The sequence below is a fragment of the Carcharhinus amblyrhynchos genome, chromosome 30 (genome assembly GCF_965287045.1).
Source record: "Carcharhinus amblyrhynchos chromosome 30, sCarAmb.v2.hapA, whole genome shotgun sequence".
NCBI lineage: Eukaryota > Metazoa > Chordata > Chondrichthyes > Carcharhiniformes > Carcharhinidae > Carcharhinus > Carcharhinus amblyrhynchos.
In genome coordinates this window covers 2,808,518-2,833,050 of record NC_137353.1, presented here as the reverse complement: position 1 = coordinate 2,833,050, position 24,533 = coordinate 2,808,518, and the positions used below count along the sequence as shown (strand labels likewise).

General features: G+C 42.7%; 1 protein-coding gene across 1 annotated transcript in view; it reads right to left on the bottom strand.

The window, feature by feature from the left end:
• cfap74 (cilia and flagella associated protein 74) overlaps window positions 1-24,533 on the bottom strand; it is a 210,440-nt gene that overhangs the window by 11,013 nt on the left and 174,894 nt on the right. Inside the window, exons 38-40 of the mRNA XM_080215220.1 lie at window positions 24,365-24,499; window positions 22,976-23,261; window positions 22,400-22,459 (exon numbers count right to left, since the gene is read on the bottom strand). Of these exons, the coding sequence (XP_080071346.1) occupies window positions 23,163-23,261; window positions 24,365-24,499 (234 nt within the window). The 3' untranslated portion in view covers window positions 22,400-22,459; window positions 22,976-23,162. The remainder of the gene's footprint in view (window positions 1-22,399; window positions 22,460-22,975; window positions 23,262-24,364; window positions 24,500-24,533) is intronic.

Here is a 24,533-nt window from a genome sequence, read left to right as displayed (position 1 = left end):
TGAGCAATTCAGATTGAGTAATACGCAGGTTAAAAACTTAGCTAAGTGTCAGATCCAGACAACCCTTTGAGCTTTGACAAAGGGTTGTCTGGACTTGAAACATCAGCTCTTTTCTCTCCTTACAGATGCTGCCGGACCTGCTGGGCTTTTCCAGCATTTTCTTTTTTGATTTCAGATTTCAGCATCCGCAGTAATTTGCTTTTATCATGCTGAACTCAAACTGGCCTGACTACATCAGATGTTTAGCGCTGGGTCCAGTTCTTGTCACAGAAACAAAAGCATTTTAGAAATCTAATTAGGTCAGCCATGATCTATGAAATGGCAGAGCAGGCTAGAATGGCCTTCTTCTCTTCCTATTTCCTTATGATCTTAACTTCTATTCTCAAGAGAATTTCAAACTTAGTCTATGTGATCTGCCTTTTTACCCTGGGTACTCTGATGACTCTCTACAGCATCCCTCCTGTTCTCAGGATACATCACTAATGTTCCCTTGCTACGTGCAAAGCTTGGCAATTGGCTGCATTAAGTTTCTTTGGTCGCTGTTGTGTCCAGATGCATATTTTATCCAAACAATTCTTCTGAGTTGCCCTTTTCGCTCCTGCCTGCAAATTTGACCATTTTTGCATTGAGTTTCTAAATCCAGATTGTTTAACATCAAACTTTTTATTGAATAAAATAACGCCCCAATAGTTCATTTGCAAGGAGCACGGTAGCCTGACTGTTAGTTATGTTAAATGCTTGAATGATCCTCTTCACAATGTTGAGGTTCTATTAAAAAAAAACTCCATTAATTTATCAGGATTGGAAATAGCCTCAACTATAGAGATTGGAAACAAGAATTGCTGCAGGTTTACACTGCCTGCAATTCCTTTAAAACTTTTCACCTAAAAAACTGATCCTGTGCAGGAGGAATTTTCCATGATGATATTTAAAGGACAGCTGTTTGAAATATTGAATATTCCAAATGAAGCAAGATATAAAACCGATTTTGGGACATGCCAAATGTTTGCAGAAATAGAGTTGGAATGTTACGTTGATTCTGTAACAGGGTAAAACTAACATTAAAGGCCAAACCCTAGGGTACATTTTCACGTGACTGCATCCAATGGAAGTGATTGGAAACCCGACAGAAATGGCGAGATGCCAGGGATAATGGCTGATCAGACAAGTGGACTGTCTTCTCCAAAGGCAACTGGTCACAGTAAGGCATTGCCATGGAGATGGTCTTGGAGAAGGGCCTGCGGGAGGGATGACCATCAGGATTGGATGGAAGGGGAGTTGGGGGAGCTTTTTTTGCCCAGGAGAAGCATGCTGTTCGGTCCCATAGTAATCACCCACAGACATTGTGTATTGCGGCCTCTAATGTTTCCCCCAATATCACGTATCATGGATGAAATGTGCACTGCTTCACCCATTGTCACCAACCCTCTACAGGGGTCACACTGGTGTCAGAGAACACTGGTCTGCATGGGCCTTGAGGTGTCTGCCTGTTTGTGCTGGCGCCACTCTGGGCAATGGGCAGAATGGCAGCAAGGATGGGATGGTAAGTGTCAGTGTGATTTTCAGTGCTTCACTTCTCATTTTATCCCAATCTTCACATGACTCAAACTGGAACCTAATTCACCCTTTTTGACCTTTGGCCCCTATTGATTTGGTTCAAAGTACTGGAAACAGTGGTCTGGATTCTCCGACCATTCACACTGGTGGGGTTCTCCAGTCCTGCTGCAGTGAAGGAAGATCTGGCTGAGTGCCAAGTTCTCTGTCCTCGTACACAGTGACGGCGGGGTGTGAATGGCTAGAGCATTCCGATCATTGTTTTTTGTGGCTGGGATTCTGCTCATCATCAGTATGTGTTTGAAAAGCACAAAATCGGAAAAATAGAACAAAAATAAAACTGCTGAAAGTTAAATCAGTAGCAGCAATATAGATGAAAGGAAGGTGCTATTTAAAATAGTTTGGAAGGGAATTCTGAGAATGAAGGCCTTCAGATTGGCAACATTACTTGGCAATGACAGGAGTTGCCAATCAGCTTTATTTTAGTTGCTAAGACTGAGATATTTTACAGTAACTCTACCTTCTCTTCACTCCAGCCAGTGAATAAATGCATCACCTGATCACACAATGCAGAAGGAGGCCATTCAGCTGATTGAGTCTGCACTGACTCTCTGATAGAACATCTTACTCAGGTCCACCCCCTGCCCTATCCCCGAAACCCCAGGCATTTACCCCACTAATCCCCCAAACCTATGTATCTTGGGACACTAAGGGGCAATTTAACATGTCCAATCCACCTGCACATCTATGGACTGTGGGAGGAAACCGTAACACCTGGAGGAAACCCACGCAGAAATGGGGAGAATGTGCAGACTCCGCACAGACAGTCACCCAACCAGCAATTAAACTCAGGTCCCTGGCATTGTGAAGCAGCAGTACTAACCACTGTGCCACTGTGTCACCCTGACTATGCGACAGAATCTTCAACCAGGAAGATTATACATTGTCTGAATCTAACTAGAGCTGAAATAAACAATGTTAACAAGGCTGTGTTTTTTACATATTTGCACTATTTTTAAGAGTTGTAATGATGCAGCATCAGATGACAATGAAAGAACAACTTGACTTATGATGTCTGAAAGCAAATTCTCACAGCAATAACATACAGAAACTCAACATTTGCTTTTTAACCTGTCTTCAGAACATAACTAAATCACATTACACATTCTCCTTATAGCTACTGGGTCTAATAATTATCTACATATTTTAGTCTGGAATTTTCCTCACTGGTAAACTTGATCTTCAACTCTCTTCCTCATCGATCTCATATCTTTCAGGTGGTGAAGATAATATAAGTAGGACAAACTTCAGTTGTTGGATTCTCAATGGGACTCCATTCCCCTTTGCTCTTCTGATCTTTTGTACTTGGCTTAGCTTTCGTGATCTTGGGTAGACATTTGTGCCTATCGATGTTGTTCTAATTCTTCTCAAGATGTGGACAGACAGATTAAATGTTTTCGTTGTGATGGCGGGAATCTGCTTGAACCGTTAGAGTTCTGTGGTGATGGTGGAAACTCCAGGATTTTGATCCAACAAATGGTGATGGAACAATGACGACACATCCACATGGGATATATTTGTGTTTCTATTCCCATCACGGCATCTGATGAAATTCGACTTAAATAAAAATCTGGAATTAAAAGTCTAATGATGTAAAAACCCATCTGGTTCACTAACATAAGGAAATATGCCATCTTTATCCGATCTGACCTACATGTAACTCTAATTCAAGGACAATATGGTTGACTCTCAATTGCTCACAGGCAATGAGGCATGGGCAATAAATGCCTCTCCCTCGTTGCCTGTGGGCAATTGCTAACAATACCCACATCCCATGAATGAATAAAAGGAAAATGACACCAGGGCCAGTTATAGTTCCAGCATTCACTGTCCTGACTGAGACACACTGGGGGTGAAATTGGAATTTGTTGAACTGATTTTGTAGACAATTTAGGAGCAACAATGTCCTGAAGTGAGGCAGAGGCATACCTGGCACTATATCTTTTGGCATACTGGTAGCTGCTGGAAATGGGGATGTCTTTTAAATAAGGGACCTAACCTGTGTGTTCTGATCCCAGGTGGAAATGTCTTTGCTTTGAGTGGTCTGCTGGATCAGGTAATCTGCACATTCCGAAGGCAGCAAACTTAAAGGGAGAGCCAGAGGTTCATCTCATTTACTGGAAAGTTAAGTTTGAAAACATGCTGACCTTAATCTTGCTCCTCCCAATCCCATATCACTGGTGCAGGCCCTTCCTCCACTTCCCCCAATCCTTTCCCACCCTCAGGATTTACTGTGGGACCACTTGTCCCGGTGACAAAGTTTTTCCATCTTTGACCACAAGTCCGCCAGACACTGGTCCAGACATAATATCCTTAAGGCCCTGAGGGAAAAGGAGATTGTACACCCTTTCGGATGGTTCCCTAAGCAGACTGCCAGAACTTTCAAACAAGCACCAAGAAGGGTGGCTGCTGGTGAGAAGGGATCTCTCTGTCAAATCCTTTGTGTAGGCCCTTGAGGCTCACCCCCTTTGCAAGTTACCCTTAAGGTGGCTTTGGTGGGAACAATGTCTTTGCAAAGAAGGTCTAGAAAGAGAAGCAATGGCTTTTGTCATGGTTCATCCTGAGCAGATCCGTGCTGCAGGTTTCCGTGCTCTGCATGCTGTTCCCAGGGACTCACACCAAGATAAACATCAACTGCAATCTGAGGAATATCAACTTAGCGAAATACACCATTTGGTCTGCCCAAAACTCGTTGCTACTCCCTGCAAAGAACTGTTCTTGACCAAGTTTTGCACATTCCAAGTTCCAGGACTGTATGTTTGACATGCAATGGACATTGCAAATATCAACAGTAATTGTAAATGCAGTAACACTGAGTATCAAAAGAAACTGATTTGGTTTGCACCTAGGTAACATCAGCTTGGAATGGTCATAGAAAGATATTTTCTCTACATTTTGTAAAGAAGACTATTTTAGGAAAAATGAAAATTACCTTGAGATCAGTGCCAATGTGGCACAAACCCCCAGATTGGAGTGGAGCAGAGTAGGGAGCTGTAGACATGACAGGTGGTTTGCCCAAATACTATAACGAACTTCCGATGGAGTTCCAGTGAGGCTTCTTCTGGTGTGTGTGATATACAGGCCACACTGTGAGGCCCAACTTACTCTTTATCTCCTTAGCTTTACTGTAGCAGACCAGAGTGGAAGGTGCCAGCTACTGATGAATCAAAACTTATTCACCCCAAAGATAAACACAAATTAATCACAGAAAAGCTGTAGAAATGTGCTCAGGGTCATTCAAGCTGATATTGTATTTCCCCTCAAGATCCAACTTTCTCAGTTCCTGTTCTGCAGAGACTTTCAACAATTATTGTTATAAATGAAAATTTAACAACTGAAGTGCCTTCAGGGAACTTGAATGGATTATAATTGACACTTGGCCAGTGTGAGGAGGCAGATAATTTTACACAATGGGTTCAACCCCATGTTTTTACGCTGCTAATCCCCCTGACACCAAGGAGCAATTTTGTATGGCCAATTCACCTAACCTGAACATATTTGGATTGTGGGAGGAAACCCACACAGACATGGGGAGAATGTGCAGACTGCATAGACAGTTACCCAAGGCTGGAATTGAACCTGGATCCCTGGTGCTGTGAGTGGGCAGTGCTAGCCACTGTGCCACTGTGTTGCCTGCTGGAGGAACAACTGTCCCACCAACTGTGAACAGCTGATCATTTTATTACAAGGGGGGCACAGGAAAACCCCATTTATTACCCATTCCCGAAGCAATTGATTTTACAGATTATCTGCGCATGGCGACATTGCTGTTCATGAAAATTTGCTGTGTGAAATTTGGCAGCTGTGTTTCTAACCTTACAATAGTGACTGCAACTCAGTGGCTGACGGGCACTTTGAGACATCCCAGAGGTTGTGAAATGCACTATAAAAATGAAAGTTCTTTCTTTCATGTCTTTTATCAGCTCACAAACAGCCTGACTTATTATATTTTCTTTCATACCCAGCTCAAATGCTGATCCATCACAGGATCCTTCCAGTCTGGGTTCTTTACACCCAAGAGGGTTTTCTTTCAAATACACTTAGTTTCCAACAACTACTCATCAATTATCAGTCAATTATCCTGCTCACTCTTTCCATGCCTTGGGCGAGACGGGAAGCAGCCCAGATACCATCGCTTTGTGACATCCTCACCTTAAAAACATGCCAAACTTTAAAAAGCATTCTGTGTCACAGGAATGTAGCCTGCTGCAGAGTTCTGCCTGCTGCTGACCCTCTCTCCACTCACATTTTCTGTACCTTTAAAACTTGATTACCTGTAAAGATTTGCATTCCAACCACTATTTTGTAAATTGAGTTTGTGTCTTTATATGCCCTGTCTGTGAACAGAACTCTCACTCACGTGATAAAGGGGCAGCGCTCCGAAAGCTTGTGGCTTGTGCTACTAAATAAACCTGTTGGACTTTAACCTGCTGTTGTGAAACTTTTTACTGTGTTTACCCCAGTTCAGTGCTGGCATCTCCACATCATTGCTGACAGTCCCAGCTATAAATAGAAGCCTCTGCAAGGAGACAATGACAGGATAACGTTGTTGGGTTAAGGCTACCTGATCCTGAAGTGGACATAAGGAACCAGCTCCATGCATTTGCTCTGGGGAGTAATTTTACTATTTGTCTACTGTTTGAAGTTCTTGAAATAGGATTAGATGCCTATTCTACACCTTTCCTGAGTAATGGGAAGGAGGGTCAACAAATGGTAAGTTTAGTATTGCCCACTTCACACTGGGGCCCGAGACTGAAAAATTACATCAAAAGCCTCCATAGAATCACAAACATAGAAATACAGAAGATAGGAGAAGGAGGAGGCCATTCGGCCCTGAGAGCCTGCTCCGCCTTACATCACAGTCATGGCTGATCATCCAACTCAATAGCCTAATCCTGCTTTTTCCCCATAATCCTTGATCCCGTTTGCCAAAGGGAACAAAGGTGATGTGTTATGTACTCATAGCACAGAAAAAGGCCAATCATGCCATTGAGTCTGTGTTGAGTTGCAGCAAATGCAATCTCGCCAGTCTCATTTCCCTGCCCTTTCTCCATAACCCTGCAATTTATTTTCCCTTCAGTTACTTATTCAAGTTTCTTTTGAAGGTCACAACTGAATCTGCCTCCACCATACTCTCAGGCAGCGCGCTCCAGATCCTGACCACTCACTGTGTAACATGGTTTCTCCTCATGACACAATTAGTTCTTTTGAGTCACTTTAAATCTGCGTCCTCTGGTTCTTGCCCTGCCCGCCCCCCCCACCCTCCCCACCATCAAAGTGAAAGGTTTCTCCCTATCTTCTCTGTCCAGACCCTTTCTAATTTTTAATACATCTACCAAAACTCTTCTCAATTCTGAAACAGCTTCAGCCCGAACGATCTACCCATGTAACTGAAGTCACTCACTCCTGCAATCATTCTTGTGAATTTTTATTCCACCCTCTTCATATCCTTCCAAAAGTGCCCAGAATTGCACACCCAGATGGAGTTGAGATTGAACTAATGTTTTATAAATGCTCAATATAACTCCCTTGCTTTTGTACTGGTTTATTTTAAAGCCCAAGATGCCACATGCCTCATTAAGCACTTTCTCAACCTGTCCTGTCACCTTCAGTGATTAGTACACTCCACCCACCCCCTTTAGAATTGTAGCCTTTGTTTTATATTGTGTCTACATATTGTCTCCAGATTACACACCGGATCTATGGACAGATGAAGACTGGAACCTGACTCACAGCGCAAGCAGTGCAAGTAAGTCGCACCATAAATTTCCAAAAAAGGAATTAACATTTTTTAAAAGGATATTTCTATTATTTACTTAGCTTTTCACGCTTTCTATTTATCATTTTAACATTTATATTTCTACATAACCAATTGTGTGGGTGGATTTTCCTGTATTTGTCCACAAGGTGGCCAGGATTGGGCTTTCCTCCGTTTTGGAGTGCCTGTTTGCCAGAAGGAGCAGCTGGAGGGCCGGGGAACCGTGCCAGAGAGCAGGAAGGAGGCAAGGTGGAGGCAGCAGGTTAAAAATAGAACACTCTCCATCCACGTGCAGCCTTTCACCACCCTGCGCAGTATCTGCTCGCATGTCCTGTCTGTTGTGGAAACTTTGGAATTAAAAATAGTCCATTCTGATTAATTTTAGAATATATCTCACGGTTGACAGATTTTTAATTAACACATTTTTTGAGTCAGTGATCCCCGTGATTTAGATATCCAGGGTCACACAGACTAAAGACACCTTTACTGATTAATATATTAATGAGCTGAAATCAATTTTGAAAACAGCAAAATAAATAATACATACTTCAGACTAGGTTTTCTGAAAACCTGTTCAAACAATAAGTTAAAGCATCACACTGGTCTGACCTCTGAATGCACCTGGCCAACCTTCTTATCCCGGCACACTGTAAACCAAAATCAGCCAGCCCCAAAGCTGACTCAACAGAAAAATGCTGGACTTCAAACCAAATCACAAAATAAACTGCAGCAAAGCATCACCCAGGGCTTGGTTTAATAGCCAATCACTGTGAAATCAGAGGAGCATAAACCAGATGTTTAAACTATTATATAACAAAATTTGGTGAACTTGGTTTGAAGTTCTACTCCAGGGAATTCAGCACAAAGATCAAGGCTGCCCTTGATTGTGCTCATTAAATGGGCCTTGGTTCTCACTGCGATGTGTTGAATGGTCTCCAGCTCACGGTGTCAAAGGTGTTCTGCCCTTGAGAGGTGAACACTTTATTATAAGTATTTGAATCAGGTTCTCATTGGGTAATTGGGAGCCTGGTCCTAGGGCTCAGGTGGCACGGCAGTGAGAGGGAGGTGGTGACAAAAGGTAAGTACCTAAGGTATCTGGACTGCTTCCATCACTTCCTGTGAGCCAGGAGGAGCTAAAGTGCATCCCTACACCCAACACTACCATTCTTCAAAAATCTTTTGCCTCCTCTCTGTCAATTGTGACGTATGTTTTGTCCCACCCCAATCAGTGATCACCCAGCACTGATCCCTCTCTCCTCCCAAGCGCACTCTCTTGCTCCCATCTTCCCTCAGTGGCTGACTTCCTCCTACACTCCTGCCTCTCTCCAGCCCTGTCTCTCACTGTCATCTGATGTCACTGGCTTCCCCTCCCAGCAGCCAATCAAACTGCAACTTCCTCTGGCCATTAGGTTTACTGGGGGGGGCGGTGGGGTAGGGACAGATACTTCGGCGAGGTGATGTTCTGGTGTGACCTTAGCTGACCTCCATTGGATTGGAGTAGAATTAATGGTGAAACATCAATCCCCACAGCCCTGCCCCTAATATCGGTGAACAGAAATGTACAAAAATAGCTACAAAACTGTTCTGTACTGGGGCTTCCAGAAAAGCCAGCTTCCTCCTGCCATCCAGGGCTTTTGTAGTAATTTTATAGTATTTTGGGTATCAACTGTCCAACAACAATATTGGTTAGATTTTATTTTATTTATTATTGTCACATGTATTTACAGTGAAAACTATTGGTTCTGTGTGCTATATAGACAAAACATATCATTCATAGAGAAGGAAATGAGACAGTGCAGAATGTAGTGTTACAGCCATAGCTAGGGTGTAGAGAAAGATTAACTTAATGCAAGGTAAGTCCATTGAAAAGTCTGACAGCAGCAGGAAAGAAGCTGTTCTTGAGCCGATTGGTACGTGATCTCAGACTTTTGTATCTTTTTCCCAGTGGAAGAAGATATAAGAGAGAATGTCCAGGGTGCGTGGGTCCTTAATTATGCTGGCTGCTTTGCAGAGGCAGCAGAAAGTATAGACAGAATCAATGGATGGGAGGCTGCTTTGTCTGATGGATTGGGCTACATTCACGACCCTTTGTAGTTCTTTGCGGTCTTGGACAGGGCAGGAACCAACCAAGCTGTGATACAAGCAGAAAGAATGCTTTCTATGGCACATCTGTAAAAGTTGGTGAGAGTCGTAGCTGACATGCCAAATTTCCTTAGTCTTCTGAGAATGTAGGGCTGTTGGTGAACTTTCTTAACTATAGTGTTGGCATGGCGGGGAGGGGGGGGGGCAGGTTGGTGATCTGAACACCTAAAAACATGAAGCTCTCGACCCTTTCTACTTCGTCCCCATTGATATAGACAGGGGCAAGTTCTCTTTTACGCTTCCTGAAGTCAATGACAATCGCCTTCATTTTGTTGACATCAAGGGAGGGATTATCGTTGCCCAGATTCAGTTCACCAGATTCTCTATCTCATTCCTGTACTCTGTCTCGTCACTGTTTGAGACCCGACCCATTACGGTGGTGTTATCAGCAAACTTGAAAATCAAATTAATAAACTGGCTGCCAAAGTATTACCTCAACTGCAGAAGATGCTTTTGATAGGGTAACTGCAGAATGGGTGATTTAAAAAAAAATTAAAATGATGTTTACCATTTCCTACAGGGTTACCGTAACATTAAAATGGAAATGCTTTGGATAGGATCATGTTAAACTCTGGTGCTTAGCAAATGCAATTAACTTAAAAAATTAAGCAATTGGAGTGGGCATAGGCTATTTAGCATCATTAATAAATCTGTTGTGCTGGGACTTAATTGAACCCAGTTATTTTCCGAGTACTTTTCCTCACTTTGAGGAAAGTACATTTGCGCCCATTAAACTCATGACTATGTATAAACAATCTGTGTCAGTGATTTTTTTGTAGACTTATTAAGCCACGAACATGCTTAAGTGGATGTAATTAAAGTTTGCCTCTGAGTGTTTCAACACGACATACGGTTTATGCCAACGATGGAAAAGTACAGGAGAGAAGGACAAGGTGAACCAGTCTAATGGAATGTCAAGTCTGCTGCTCTCATCAGCAGCCTATCAAAAACACTCATAAATGGGAACCGAAAATCTGCAGGCCCGACAGCCCAGTGTCAGTGCCACATTGTACCTTCTGTTCATCTTCCCACTGACCTTACTAGAAAATATTGACTCTGGGAGGTTCGGATGGGTAAACGTAAGAAATAGGAGCAGGAGTAGGCCATCTAGCCCTTTGAGCCTGCCCCGCCATTCAATAAGATCATGGCTGATCTGAAGTGGGTCCGTTCCACTTTCCCGCTTTCTCCCCATAACCCTTAATTCCCCTATCTATCAGAATCCTATCTACCCGTGACTTAAATATATTTAGCAAGGTAGCCTCCACCACTTCAACGGGCAGAGAATTCCAGAGATTTGCCACCCTTTGAGTGAATAAGTTCCTCCTCAACTCTGATCTAAACTGTCCCCCCCCCACCCCCTTACCTTGAGGCTGTGCCCTCTAGTCCTGCTATCCTTTCTAAGCGGGAAGAATCTCTCTACCTCTCCCCTATCCATCCCCTTCACTATCTTGTACATCTCTATAAGATCTCCCCCTCATCCTTCTAAACTCCAATGAGTACAGACACAGTCTATTCAGTCTCTCTTCATAGGCTAACCCCCTCATCTCTGGTATCAGCCTAGTGAACCTTCTCTGCACTCCCTCTAAGGCCAATATATCCTTCCGCAAATGCGGCGCCCAAAACTGCAAACAGTACTCCAGCTGCGGCCTCACCAGTGCCCTGTACAGTTGCAACAAGACCTCCCTACTTTTATATTCTATCCCCCTCGCTATAAAGGCCAACATTCCATTCACCTTCTTGATCACCTGCTGCACCTGCAGACTGGGTTTTTGCGATTCGTGCACAAGGACCCCCAGGTCCCTCTGCACCGTAGCATGCTGCAGCTTTTCGCCTTTTAAATAATAATCCCTCTTACTATTGTTTCTACCAAAGTGGATAACCTCGCACTTGGTAACATTATACTCCACCTGCCAGGTCCTCGCCCACTTGCTCAGCCTATCCAGATCTCTCTGCAGACTTTCCACACCCTCCACGCAATTTGCTTTTCCACTCATCTTCGTGTCATCAGCAAATTTCGTTACCCTACACTCAGCCCCCTCCTCCAGATCATCTATGTAAATGGTAAACAGTTGAGGCCCCAGCACCGATCCCTGTGGCACTCCACTAGTCACCAATCACCAACCAGAATAGCACCCATTGATACCAACTCTCTGCTTCCTATTAGACAGCCAATCCTCTATCCATGCTAACACCTTACCCCCAACTCCGTGCACCCTAACCTTCTGCAGCAACCTTTTGTGAGGCACCTTATCAAACGCCTTTTGGAAATCTAAAAACAGCACATCCACCGGTTCCCCTCTGTCTACCGCACTAGTCACATCCTCATAGAAATCCAATAAATTCGTTAAACATGACTTCCCCTTAACGAATCCGTGCTGCGTCTGCTCGATCAAACCGTTCTTTTCTAGGTGCCACGCTATTTCTTCTTTGATGACGGATTCCAGCATTTTTCCAACTACAGATGTTAAACTAACCGGCCTATAATTCCCTGCCTTTTGTCTGCTACCTTTTTTAAACTGCAGCGTAACATTAGGGTGGGGGGGGTAGGTGGAGGAAAGAGGGTGTGATCCCATTTAATTCTGTTGCTCAACTAGTATCTCTGCATCTTCTCAGGCACTCACCTGTAAATCAGGTGCTCCTGGTGGTGGAAGGGGAGAGTATACCAGGGTCTCCTCCAGGATATCTCACATTGGTACACATTGGGTAAAGTTACTGGAAGGTCATGGAAATAACAAGCAGAATACATTGACTTGTTTTGGTGAGGAAGAGGTGGGGGGGGTGCAGGGGGTTGGTGGTTTCAGGCTGGAAGTTCCTCAGGGCTTTATTCCATCAACTGCTAAGTCCTGGTGCCTCCTCCTGGTGGACTGGATTTGTATAATTCCTCCCAATCAGCAACAAGTGAATTCCTAGCCTGGCCATCCCACTCCTAGTCACACTCTGCTCGGTGTTGGGGCCAGCTTTAGCAGGATAGAGGCTGGAAGTGCAGCGAGCTTTTCCGCCACACAATCCCTTTCACAGGTTTTTGTGAGACAGTCAGAAAATGATTGTATTGCAAATGTGTAGCAGATTCTGGCTCTGAGAATCTTAGGGTCATAATCCTGGATTAAACTCCAGAATTCACAGTAAGCATTGCTGCCTCTGCCAGAGTTAGAATCACAGAATCACAGAACCATACAGTGCAGAAGAAGCCCTTCAGCCCATCAAGTCTGACCTGACACGTGTGAAACTTCTGACCTCCCACCTAATCCCACTTACCAGCACAAGGCCTTGAATGTTCTGACGTCCCAAGTGCTCATCCAGGTACTTCAGTGGGGTCAATGGGAAGACAGTTAATTGACATCCAGTTGGTTTGTGCCTGAAGCTTCTGGCTGAGTCTGCTTGTGCCAATACACCAAATCTCACTGGTCCCCGGCACCGAGTTCTAATTGAGATAGGCAGTTGCCAATGTGGAGGAGTCTATCAGCAGCACTCTCAGTAAACTGGAGGAGCATTTAACCGTGCTACTGTTCATCAGGGAGCCTGTGACAGCTTTGAGGATCTCTGCAGCTGAAGCCTTTGTCGTAAGAGTCATTGAGGTTGGGCTCTTCGGCCCAACTTGTCCATGCAGCCCCATTTTTAAAAAAATCCCTAAGCTAGTCCCAATTGCCCGCATTTCCCTCCATACCCATCTTACCCATGTAACTGTCTAAATGCTTTTTAAAAGACAAAATTGTACCTGCCTCTACCACTACCTCTGGCAGCTTGTTCCAGACACTCGCTACCCTCTGTGTGAAAAAATTATCCCTCTGGACCCTTTTGTATCTCTCCCCTCTCACCTTAAACCTATGCCCTCTAGTTCCCCTACCTTTGGGAAAAGACACAAGCTTTAAGGACAGTTTTTTTTGCTTCCTCCCTGGATGCTTAAAGCCGCTGTCACCAATTCTTTCTTTTCATTCTTCTTTAGCTTTGTTCCCTCAGTCTCGGAATTCCTGGAGTCTGGTGTACATGTTTGCTGCAAGGTTATTCCACATTCCTATTTTTGATCCTTTCCCTTCATGTTTTGACTGCTCAAATCCTCTCTCTTGGATCTCTGATTACCCGACCAATTCCCTCTGTAAAAGTCTAACTCCCAAGAATAGACAGCAAAGAAGGTGGGATAATCTGCACTGGTTCCAGTGACATTTCCTGACCGCTACTGTGACAATAAAGGCAATTCTGAACATAAGAACATAAGAAATAGGAGCAGGAGTAGGCCATCTGGCCCTTCGAGCCTGCCCCGCCATTCAATAAGATCATGGCTGATCTGTCGTGGCTCAGTTCCACATTCCCGCCCTCTCCCCATAACCCTTAATCCCCTCTCTTATCAAAAACCTATCAACCCGCGTCTTAAAAATATTGAGCGAGGTAGCCTCCACCACTTCAACGGGCAGAGAATTCCAGAGATTCACCACCCTTTGAGTGAAGAAGTTCCTCCTCAACTCCGTTCTAAACCGCCCCCCCTTTATCCTGAGGCTGTGCCCTCTAGTCCTACTGTCCTTTCTGAGCAGGAAGAGCCTCTCCACCTCTATCCTATCCATCCCATTCATCATCTTATATGTCTCAATGAGATCTCCCCTCATTCTTCTAAACTCTAACGAGTACAAGCCTAGTTTATTCAGCCTCTCCTCATAGTTCAACCCCCTCAACTCTGGAATCAGCCTAGTAAACCTCCTCTGCACTCCTTCCAAGGCCAAAATATCCTTGCATAAGTGTGGCGCCCAAAACTGCACACAGTACTCCAGCTGCGGCCTCACCAGCGCCCTATACAGCTGCAGCAAGACCTCCCTACTTTTATATTCAATAAAAGTAGGGAGGCAAATTCAAGTGGATTCCTGTAGAAATGTTTTTTCCTACAAAGGTTAAAATGCAACGAAACGTGGAAAATCCTACAGCGATGGGAAATCGCCCTCACTCATCTCTTCTGCTTGCCCCGACCTCCAGTGACACCCCCCCCAACGCTTGAAATTTAAAATTCTTATCTTCATATTTGAAAACTAACTCAGCTCCAACAGGAATGAAATTAAAAAGCAGCATTACAACATTCAGAATATAATTATTTCAGCTTGCTGCTTCCCAGTGTTTAAAGTTTCATAAAGTAGAATCCTGATAATACAGATGATGTGGATGTGCCGGCGTTGGACTGGGGTAAACACAGTTTACCCCAATCTTTACACCTAACCTGCTGTTAGCTTTACACCTAACCTGCTGTTAGCAGGTTAGGTGTAAAGATTCGCATTCTAATCAGTAATCTGTAAACTGTCCGTGCTTTATATGCTCTGTCTGAGGCCAGAACTCTCCATTCACCTGACGAAGGGACTAACCCGAAAGCTTGTGCGTTTACTATCAAATAAATCGGTTGGACTAAAACCTGGTGTTGTCAGACTTTTTACCGTAATACAGGTGATGTCATTCGGCCGATCGAGTCTACACCAACTCCGGCAAAGTACCCAAGCACCCATCCCCCCATTCACCCCCACCCCCCCATCCTAGTAAACCTACACATTTCCCATAGCTAATACATTTAACATACACAACTTGGGACACTAAAGGGAAACTTAGCATGGCCAATCCACCTGACTCGCACATCTTTTTGTTATTATATTTATTAGTGTCACAAGTAGGCTTACATTAACACTGCATAAGAACACAAGAACTCGGAGCAGGAGTGGGCCATCTGGCCCCTTGAGCTTGTTCCACCATTCAATAAGATCATGGCTGATCTTTTTGTGGACTCAGCTCCACTTACCCGTCTGCTCACCATAACCCTTAATTCCTTTACTGTACTATCCTTGCCTTAAAAACATTCAATGAGGGAGCCTCAACTGCTTCACTGGGCAGGGAATTCCACAGATTCACAACCTTTGTGTGAAGAAGTTCCTCCTCAACTCAGTCCTAAATCTGCTTCCCCTTATTTTGAGGCTATGCCTCCTAGTTCTAGTTTCACTCGCCAGTGGAAACAACTTCCCTGCTTCTATTCCCTTCACAATCTTATATGTTTCTATAAGATCTTCCTCGTTCTTCTGAATTCCAATGAGTATAGCCCCAGTCTACTCAGTCCCTCCTTATAAGCCAACCCTCTCAACTCCAGAATCAACTTCGTGAATCTCCTCTGCACCCCCTCCAGTGCCAGTATATCCTTTCTCAAGTAAGGAGACCAAAACTGTACACAGTACTCCAGGTGTGGCCTCACCAGCACCTTACACAGCTGCAACATAACCTCCATTTTTAAACTCCATCCCTCTAGCAATGAAGGACAAAATTCTATTTGCCTTCTTAATTACCTGCTGCACCTGCAAACCAACTCCTTGTGATTTTTGCACAAGGACACCCAGGTCCCTCTGCACAGCAGCATGCTGTAATTTTTTATTATTTAAATAATAGTCCATTTTGCTGTTATTCCTACCATAAGAACATAAGAAATTTGACCTCACATTTACCAACATTGTACTTCATCTGCCAGACCCTTACCTACTCACTTAGACTATCTATATCCCTTTGCAGACTTTCAGCCCCCTCTGCACACTTTGTTCTGCCACTCATCTTTGTATCATCTGCAAGTTTATTTGTGAGAACGCACATTAAATTGTGATCTACTTTATCCAGAATATCGAGTTTGTGGCCAGTTGCTGAAACTCAGGCTAGGATACATTCTACCCAGTAAAATTCCTACCCGAGTTAGCTGGGAAATTAGTCCGACTATGCTTCCTGAACTCTGATTGGGATCCAAACTGGATTGTTTATCTAAGGGAAACATTACCTGAGGGAATGCAAATTAAGAGAATGAAAAGCAGCAAGCTAAAGGAACACAGAACTCTAAGCAGTGGAAAGTTACACCATTGCTTGTGAAGTTGCTTTTATCTCCGAGTAACAAAGTCTTTAAATCATTCAACGTATGATCAAAGGCAAACCAAAATGTTGAATCTACTTTTGTATTAATAATTTACAAACTGTGGACCGTTCTGGTCACCCTATTTTAGAAAAGATATCATTAAAGTAGAAAAAGTGTAGAAAAGATTTACTAGGAAGATACCAGGACTTGCTGGTTTGAGTTATGAGGAAAGGCTGGATGGAGTGTAGGAGTTAGGGCTAATCTAATAGAGGTCTATAAAATAATGAAGGGCATAGATCAGCTAGATAGTCAATATCTTTTCCCAAAGGGAAGGTAGTCTAAAATTAGAGGGTGTAGGTTTAAGATGAAAAGGTCCAGAGGGGGAACTTTTTTCAAACAGAGGGCAATGAGTGTCTGGAACAAGCTGCCAGAGGTAGTAGTAGAGGTGGGTACAATTTTGTCTTTTAAAAAACATTTAGGCAGTTACATGGGTAAGATGGGTATTGTGAGATATGGGCCAAATGCAGGCAATTGGGACTAGTTTAGTGGTAAAAACTGGGCAGTGTGGACCAGTTAGGTGAAGGGCCTGTTTCCATGTTGTAAACCTTTATGATTCTATGGTGCTGTGTCACTGAAACCACAGATTTCATTAAGTGAGCAAAGGAAAGGACTTGCATTTTTACATGGCACCTTTCACAAGCTCAGAACATCCCAAGGTGCTGAACAGCTGGTGAAGTACCTTTGAGACGTGGGATTGGATTTTCAATCCAAGGGTCAGGAGAACTTCTAACTTGCCTGGCCAGCCTTGGGAGAAAGTGCCCGTAAGGACAGGATTTTCATTGTGGGGGGCAGAGATGGGCTATTTAAAAGTCTTGCTTCGATGCTATGGAACAAGAACAGAAAGATCCAATAGCCCTCACATTCCCCATGCCCCCACACTCCCCATGCCCCATCCATGCCATCTCATACCCCTGACCCATCTCATATCCTCCAATGATGAGGTATACTGTCTACACATCTCCCCCCATACGAGGTAAGGCACTTCCATATCCATTCATCTACTATGCACAGTATAGACTAATGAACCCTATCGTGATAGTAGGATACTTAAAAAAAAATTTAAAAATGGTATTTCACTGATAGCTTCCCACCTTCTTGAAAACTCTCTGATTTACTATAGCTTAAGGAAGGTGTCAATCATCCAGATGCTTTAAAGTTTAAATATAAGAAACATTGCAAAATTGACAGCATAGATTAAAGAGCCAGAGTTGTCAACCAGACAATGTTTTCTCTGGGATGTATGTGTTTTAGTACTCTATTGGCTATCTGGGCTCTCAACCAGGAATGTATAATGTGGCTTGGCAACAAGCCCAGAAATCAATTAGCTTGGTGACCAATTAAGAGGCTGGATACGGAAAGAAAAAAATTTACCTGCCTTTACTATCCTCTGGCAACTTCTCGAACTCTCATGAATGCTGGATTCCATTGAAGTGCTGGGACAAGTTCCAACGCTTAGTTATCTTTGAGCAGCCATGGGAAGAGTCAGAAATCAAGGTGGTATATCAGATATTGACCTCTCCCATCTAATCTGAACAGTTACATGGAGTTGCATCTACCCCAGGCCAAGGTCTATAACAATTGAGAATCCCATGAAAACCTCTGTGCAGCACAGCAGCCTGCTTACTCACTGTTTCCCAGACTTAATAACTAGAAATATCCACCCAATGGAGCAGTGACTGAATAACAGGTCTAGCTACTGTTATGTGCTGAAGGTGATCTCAGCTGATGATGGCAGGCATGCGCCAAGCGACTTCATACCAGTGAGAGTCCCTGCTCCTGGTCACTATCTAACTGTCAAAAGGAATGGCCTGATTCTAACTCACTCAAAATCCATTCACTTAGAGTTAAAATCAGGATTGATAGGTGCACACATCAGCAGAGGACAAGCTAAGGCTTGTGGTGGAACACCCTGCCGACATCGTCTAAACTCCCACTTTCTTTGGGGAACCCTTTAAGTCCCTGGCAGTGGAGACACACCTTTTTTCATCTCCTGTCTTCTCTCAAATTGAGTTTTCTCTGGACACAAAACAGGGGACAACAGTCTGAAAAAATACCACAATAAAACATTTGAAAGTTGTTTTAGACTTTCCACAAAAATATTGGGGTGTGTGTTAATAGTATGTTCATTGTGTTTTTAAAGTTAGGGAATATACAGATGGAGGGGATTCATTGATTAGGTTCCTTAAGTTCATATGAACAGACTCTGGGGCGCTGGGTCTTGATTAGGATCAAGGTGACATTCGAATGCTGTGTTCTGTAAATAAATCCAGTATTAAGTAAAAGATTCGCGACTAGCTTCCTATTTCACCATTTGGTTTTTAATGCATTTATGGAATGTGAGCATCATTGGCTGGGCCATCATTTATTGCCCATCTCTAACTTCCTCCATTTTCAAGTCAACCACATTGCTGTGGCTCTGAAGTCACATGTAGATCAGACCAGGTAAGGACAGCAGATTTCCTTCTCTAAAGGACATCAGATGGGTTTTAAACGACAATTGACAATGATTTCATGGTTATTGTTTGATTCTAAATTCCACATTTTTATTGAATTCAAATTCCACTATCTTCTGTGGTGAGATTTGAACCTGAGTCGCCTGATATTTGTCTTGTTCTCTGGATAACTGTTCCAGTGACAATACCATATTGCTACTGTCCCCCCAGAGAGAAGGGGAGTAAAGAATAATTGCACATATTCAGTGAAATCATTTGGAAGTTCTTAGAAGATAAATACTTAAGCCCTAATTTAAAACAAAAATGTCAAAAGTAGCGCTCAACTGGTTAATGATGCAGACTCACAGGGTGAGCTATGTTACACTTTAAAGGTCCTACTAATTTTAATTGACTACTGGCTCATGGAAAAGCTTGCAGATTTGGCTGGCTGGCATTAAATCCATTGACAACTCCTCATAAATCTGCAGCTTTCCATTAAAGGGTAGATGGAAGTAGTGGAGTAAAGTGGACTGCTCATTCACTGTGACACGGTGAAGACTAGAGCTTTCTTTAACCCTGTTGGCAAGTCCCTTTGCAGGAAGAACACTGAAGATGATCTTATCTGGGATGGAAGGTCAGTCTGCTGCAAAAGTTGAGAGGCCAACCAAGTCAGTGCCTCGCAATTGGCTGCAAATGAGGAAGAAGTTTGCTGCTATCAGAGGTTGCAGGAACAGAGAGATTTTTTTTTATTCTTTCATGGAACAGTAGAGGGCTGGCTGGCCATCATTTATTGCCCATCCCTAGTTACCCTTGAACTAATTCAGAGGACAGTTGAGAGTTAACCAAATTGCTGTCAGTCTGCAGTCACATATACGCCAGAGCAGGTAAGAACGAGAGATTTCCTTCTCTAATAAAAAGCAGATGGGTTTTTTTCTGATAATTGACAATGGTTTCACAGTCATAAGGAGATTCTTAATTCCAGATACTTTTTTTATGGAATTCAAATTCTACCGTCTGCCGTAGGGGGATTTAAACCAGGATCCCCAGAACGTTAGATGAGTTTTTGTGCATTAGTCACTGAAGGTGGCAGAACAGGTTGACAGCACTGTTAATAAAGCGTACAGTACGGTATCCTAGGCTTTATTAAACAGGGCATAGATTTCAAGAGCAGGAAGGTTATATTGAATTTGTATAAGACACTAATTCAGCCTCAGGTGGAGAGTTGTGTCCAGTTCTGGTGCTGCACCTTAGGGAATGGTGCAAATGCGTTGGGGAGAGTGCAGAAAAGATTCATGAGAATGGTTCTGAGGATGAGGAACTTCAGTTACATTGTTACATTGGACTGTTTTCCTTGAGAAGGGGAGGTTGAGAAGAGATTTGATAGAGGTATCCAAAATCATGAGGATCTGAACAGAGTAGGTAGGGGGAAACTGTTTTCAGTGATGGATGGATCAAGATGAGAGGTCACAAATTTAAGGTAATTGGTAAAAGCAATGGAAATCTGAGGAGAAACTTTTTCACACTAAGAGTGGTTATAGTCTGAAGATACTGCCCAAGTGTGGTGGAGACAGGTTCAACTGAGGCATTCTACTGGGAATTGGATTATTATTCAATAAGGAAAAATGTGTCAGGTTATGGGAAGAAGGGAAGGGAATGTGGGGTGACACAGTGGTTAGAACTGCTGCCTTACAGTGCAAGGGACCCTGGTTTAATTCTAGTCTAGGGTAACTGTGTGTCATCTGCATGTTCTCCCCATGTCTGTGTGCGTTTCTTCCAAGTGCTCCAGTTTCCTCCCACAGTCTAGTTAGGTGGATTGGTCATGGTAAATTGCTCCTTAGTGTCCCAAGATGTATAAGTTAGGGGGGAAATTAGAGGGTAAATGCATGGCGTTATGGGGATAGGACAGGGAGTGGGCCTGGGTGGAACGCTCCATTGGAGACACAGTGCAGACATGATGGGCTGAATGGCCTCTTCCTTTGCTGTATTCATTCTGTGATCAGGCTGCAAGTGTACTCCACATATTTTTTTTGGGCTTAATAAGCCTAAGTTAGCACCTCCTGTACTCTCTGGAAAGTATCACAAAGCACTGTACATAATTACTATGTGCTTACTATACCCAAACTAAAAGGCACATTTTTCTTAAGCTGGAAGTGGCTGTGGCGGAACAGGAAACATTCAGGTTCAATCTGGAGATGCTCTTTTGCTGTCAGGAGCTTGTCAGTGGGCTCAGCCGCCTATGTAGAAATTATATTTGATTCTTTAAAGGGCATTGTAACATTAACTGAGTTTCCTTTCCTACTCTGCATCCTACTGCTTCTTGGATAATGGCCACTGACAGACCCACAAACAGTCAGAAACATATGAGCGTTTAATTGAGTGGAAACCTTTCTATTCCTGGGATTGATGACATTCACATGGATGCCAGCAATGATGCGATGCACTCATGGGAACTCTGTCACTCGCATGCTTCCTGTTACATAGGGAACAGGTGAGGCTGTTGACCCTTTATTATCTTATTGCTACAAATGTGCACTGCCGACTTCCTGAAGAATCTGGTAAAGGGCTACTCCTCAGATTGCAGAACATTCACATTCTATAGTGCAAGTCTTGAGAAGCAAAAGTAGCCTCCTCTGATAGGTTAACGTGTATGAGAATAGCCGGTATATCTGGGTTTAGGGTGAAGAGGGAGGTGTACAACGATCACCATTTTGCTTGATGCTATTTAACGGCAGCAGCAACCAAGTATAATACCAAGGAATATTAGTGGAAAAAATTGATAAAATCACAGCAGGCCATTTGGCCCATCATGCTCTAACCAGATCTTTCAACAAGCTACCCCATTAGTTCCATTCTTCTGCCTTTCCCCCATAGCCCTGCAACTATTTCTCCTTCAAGTATTATCCAATTCCCAGATAAAAACAAAACCAACAAACTATCCAGCAAAATCCACTCATGCACGAAGTGAGGTATAATATTGGATGGAACCCCATTTCTCTAGTTGATTTTCCCCAAAAGGTCATTTATCCACCACTTTTTAAAAATTCTCACTTGCAACTAGCATGGGTCCTCATACAAACCCCAAACCTGCGATTCCCACTCTGCGTGTCCCAACTCATTGCCAACTAATTTGCCAAAATGCTCAGAACTCAATTTATTCACCCACTAGCTACTCATAATGATCATATAATCCCTAGTGCAAAAGGAGGCCATTCAGCCCATCGAGTCTGCACTGATGCTCTGACAGAGTATCTTGCCCAGGCCATCTCCCCACCCTACCCCATGGCTGATCCATTTAATTGACACATCTTGGGAAACTAAGGGACAATTTAGCAAGGCCAATCCACATCTTTGTAGTATGGGAGAAAACTGGTGCACCCGGAGGAAACCCTCGCAGACACAGGAGAGAACATGCCGATTCCACACAATGACCTAAGGCTGGAATTTAACTCTGGTCTCTGGTGCTGTGAAGCAGCAGTGCTAACCACTGTGACACAGTTCAATACAAGACCTCAATTAAATGATTCACCAAAAATTCTCAATACTCACCTTACTAATACTCAGGACTCCCAGAACTTCCAAAATGAATGTAATTGGTTCCAAACCCCTCTAGAGAAACAAATATTTAAAGAAGCATTTTCATAATCTACATTACCTCGTTTGCAGCAAAGAATGACACATCAGCTCACATACCCTCATATACCCACTCACACAGGTAAAAAGAGCAGTTCTCATACTCTCATATACCCACTCATACAGGTAGAAAGAGTAAAGAGTAGTTCAGGTGAATTACAAGAATAATTCTAATCCTCAGCTAGTTTTCACCGGTAGGTATACAAATAACTTTTGTCACAAGTACAAATATGAGATCTTTGCTAAGAAAGCAGCTTGTATATAAATATATCTGGTTGCTGCTGGATAAGGAAACACTATATCAAGAAGAAAAATGCAATACAAATGCCACAGTCAAACAGAGTAATAAACACATTACAAAATCCTTGTAGACTTTTATGACATTGGACAGGTTACATTAAATTAGGAAAAGACAAATATGAAAAATCAAAAATTAAAAAGTCAACATGAATAATGCTCCTGAGTAATTTAAATTTGAAAAGCTTTACTCACAGAGACTTCTTTTCAGAGCAGAATGCTATCAGTAGAAGTTGTAGGCAACTAAATAAAATTAAATATTATTCAGATTGTGAATTTTAAAAACTTAAATATATGGATTTAAAATACGTAGCCTTTACTGCAACAACCGAAGGTCTGATATATAAGAAGTCTTCTCAGTAATCCCTCCAAGTCCTTCATGTTAAGTTGAGATAACCATTGCCGTTAGAATGATTTGGTAATTTTCCGTGATGTCTCCTCTGATAGACATTTTAACTGTAGCTGTGATTATTTGAAGTGGCTTTAAAAAAAGTGTGAAAGTTGTATTTAAATATCCGGAGAGATGAAATTTACTATTTTTGCATTTTAGCTTAAAACTTTAAAATATTCCAGCTTTCTTTTAAAATAAACAGTTTGGAAACATTAAAATATATGAAGTTTGTGGAGCTGCAGTAACAGTGAAATTCTCTCAGAAAGATACATTTTTATGTATAGCTTTTTGGGAATTTTGAAAAGCTTTGATAAAGATTCACCCAGAGTCTTAGTAAGTAAAAATTTAGTTGAAAAGCACTCAAAAACATTTGATGGAATTTTCCAACTGAACATGCTGGTGGGATTCTCTAGTCTCACTGCAGTGAGCGGAGATTTGGCTGAGTGCCAAATTCTCAGTCCTCGCTTGCAGTGGCAGCGGGGCATGAACTTCTGGAAAATTCCAGACGTGGGCTATTGATTTGTGGGAGGGGTTCAGGGTCCATAATTTGACCCCTGCTGATTCTAACCTGCAAAAGTGAGGTGAGTGTCAAAATCTAGAGCAAACATAAATCTGCAAATTAAATGTAATTATAATGAATGAACAGAACACAATCTGGGATTGAATCTATAGTCTCGGTCTTGCAAGCTCATCCTCACATTTAACCAGGTCACTCTCTATGGCAGCTTGCTCAGACACCTCTCACCTACGTACTATTCTTCACTCTATTTTCAAGATATTGCAAAGTGTACTTTAAGACACATCTATGACTTTACAGCTGACGGAGATGGCTTGCATTGGCAGTTTACATCAAAGAGAAAATCCTCTATCAGAAATAACTCTGTAAATGTTGTAAATTTTCCAAATATTTATTTACTTGCGATAGTATGGGGGAACTGTAACTCACAGCTAAAAGCTTCACGTCCAGCTTTCTATTTGTATACTCCATCCAATGTATTGCCACAAATTTCAATCAAATATCAGACATCAGTTTGAATTAACTAACTATTCTAACTTCCTTAGTTAAACTTTGAATTCATTCTGAGAAATAAACTTAAGGTCTCAGCCATATAAACAACTGAACTTACTCCAACTATAAAATTATTATCATACTCAGGGTTAGCGTTGTCAGCTTTCACAATACATTGACTTACATCATGTCCACCAGGTGGAGTCCAGCTAACAGTGACAGCCTTTGTGGTACCAGCTTCTACCATGGCTTTGACCGGATCAAAGGTGAATCCTTTCATTTGAATTGCCTGTGGACTGTCAATGGTGAACTCGACACTCTATAAGAAGAATGCCAGAAAATCCTTTTCATCT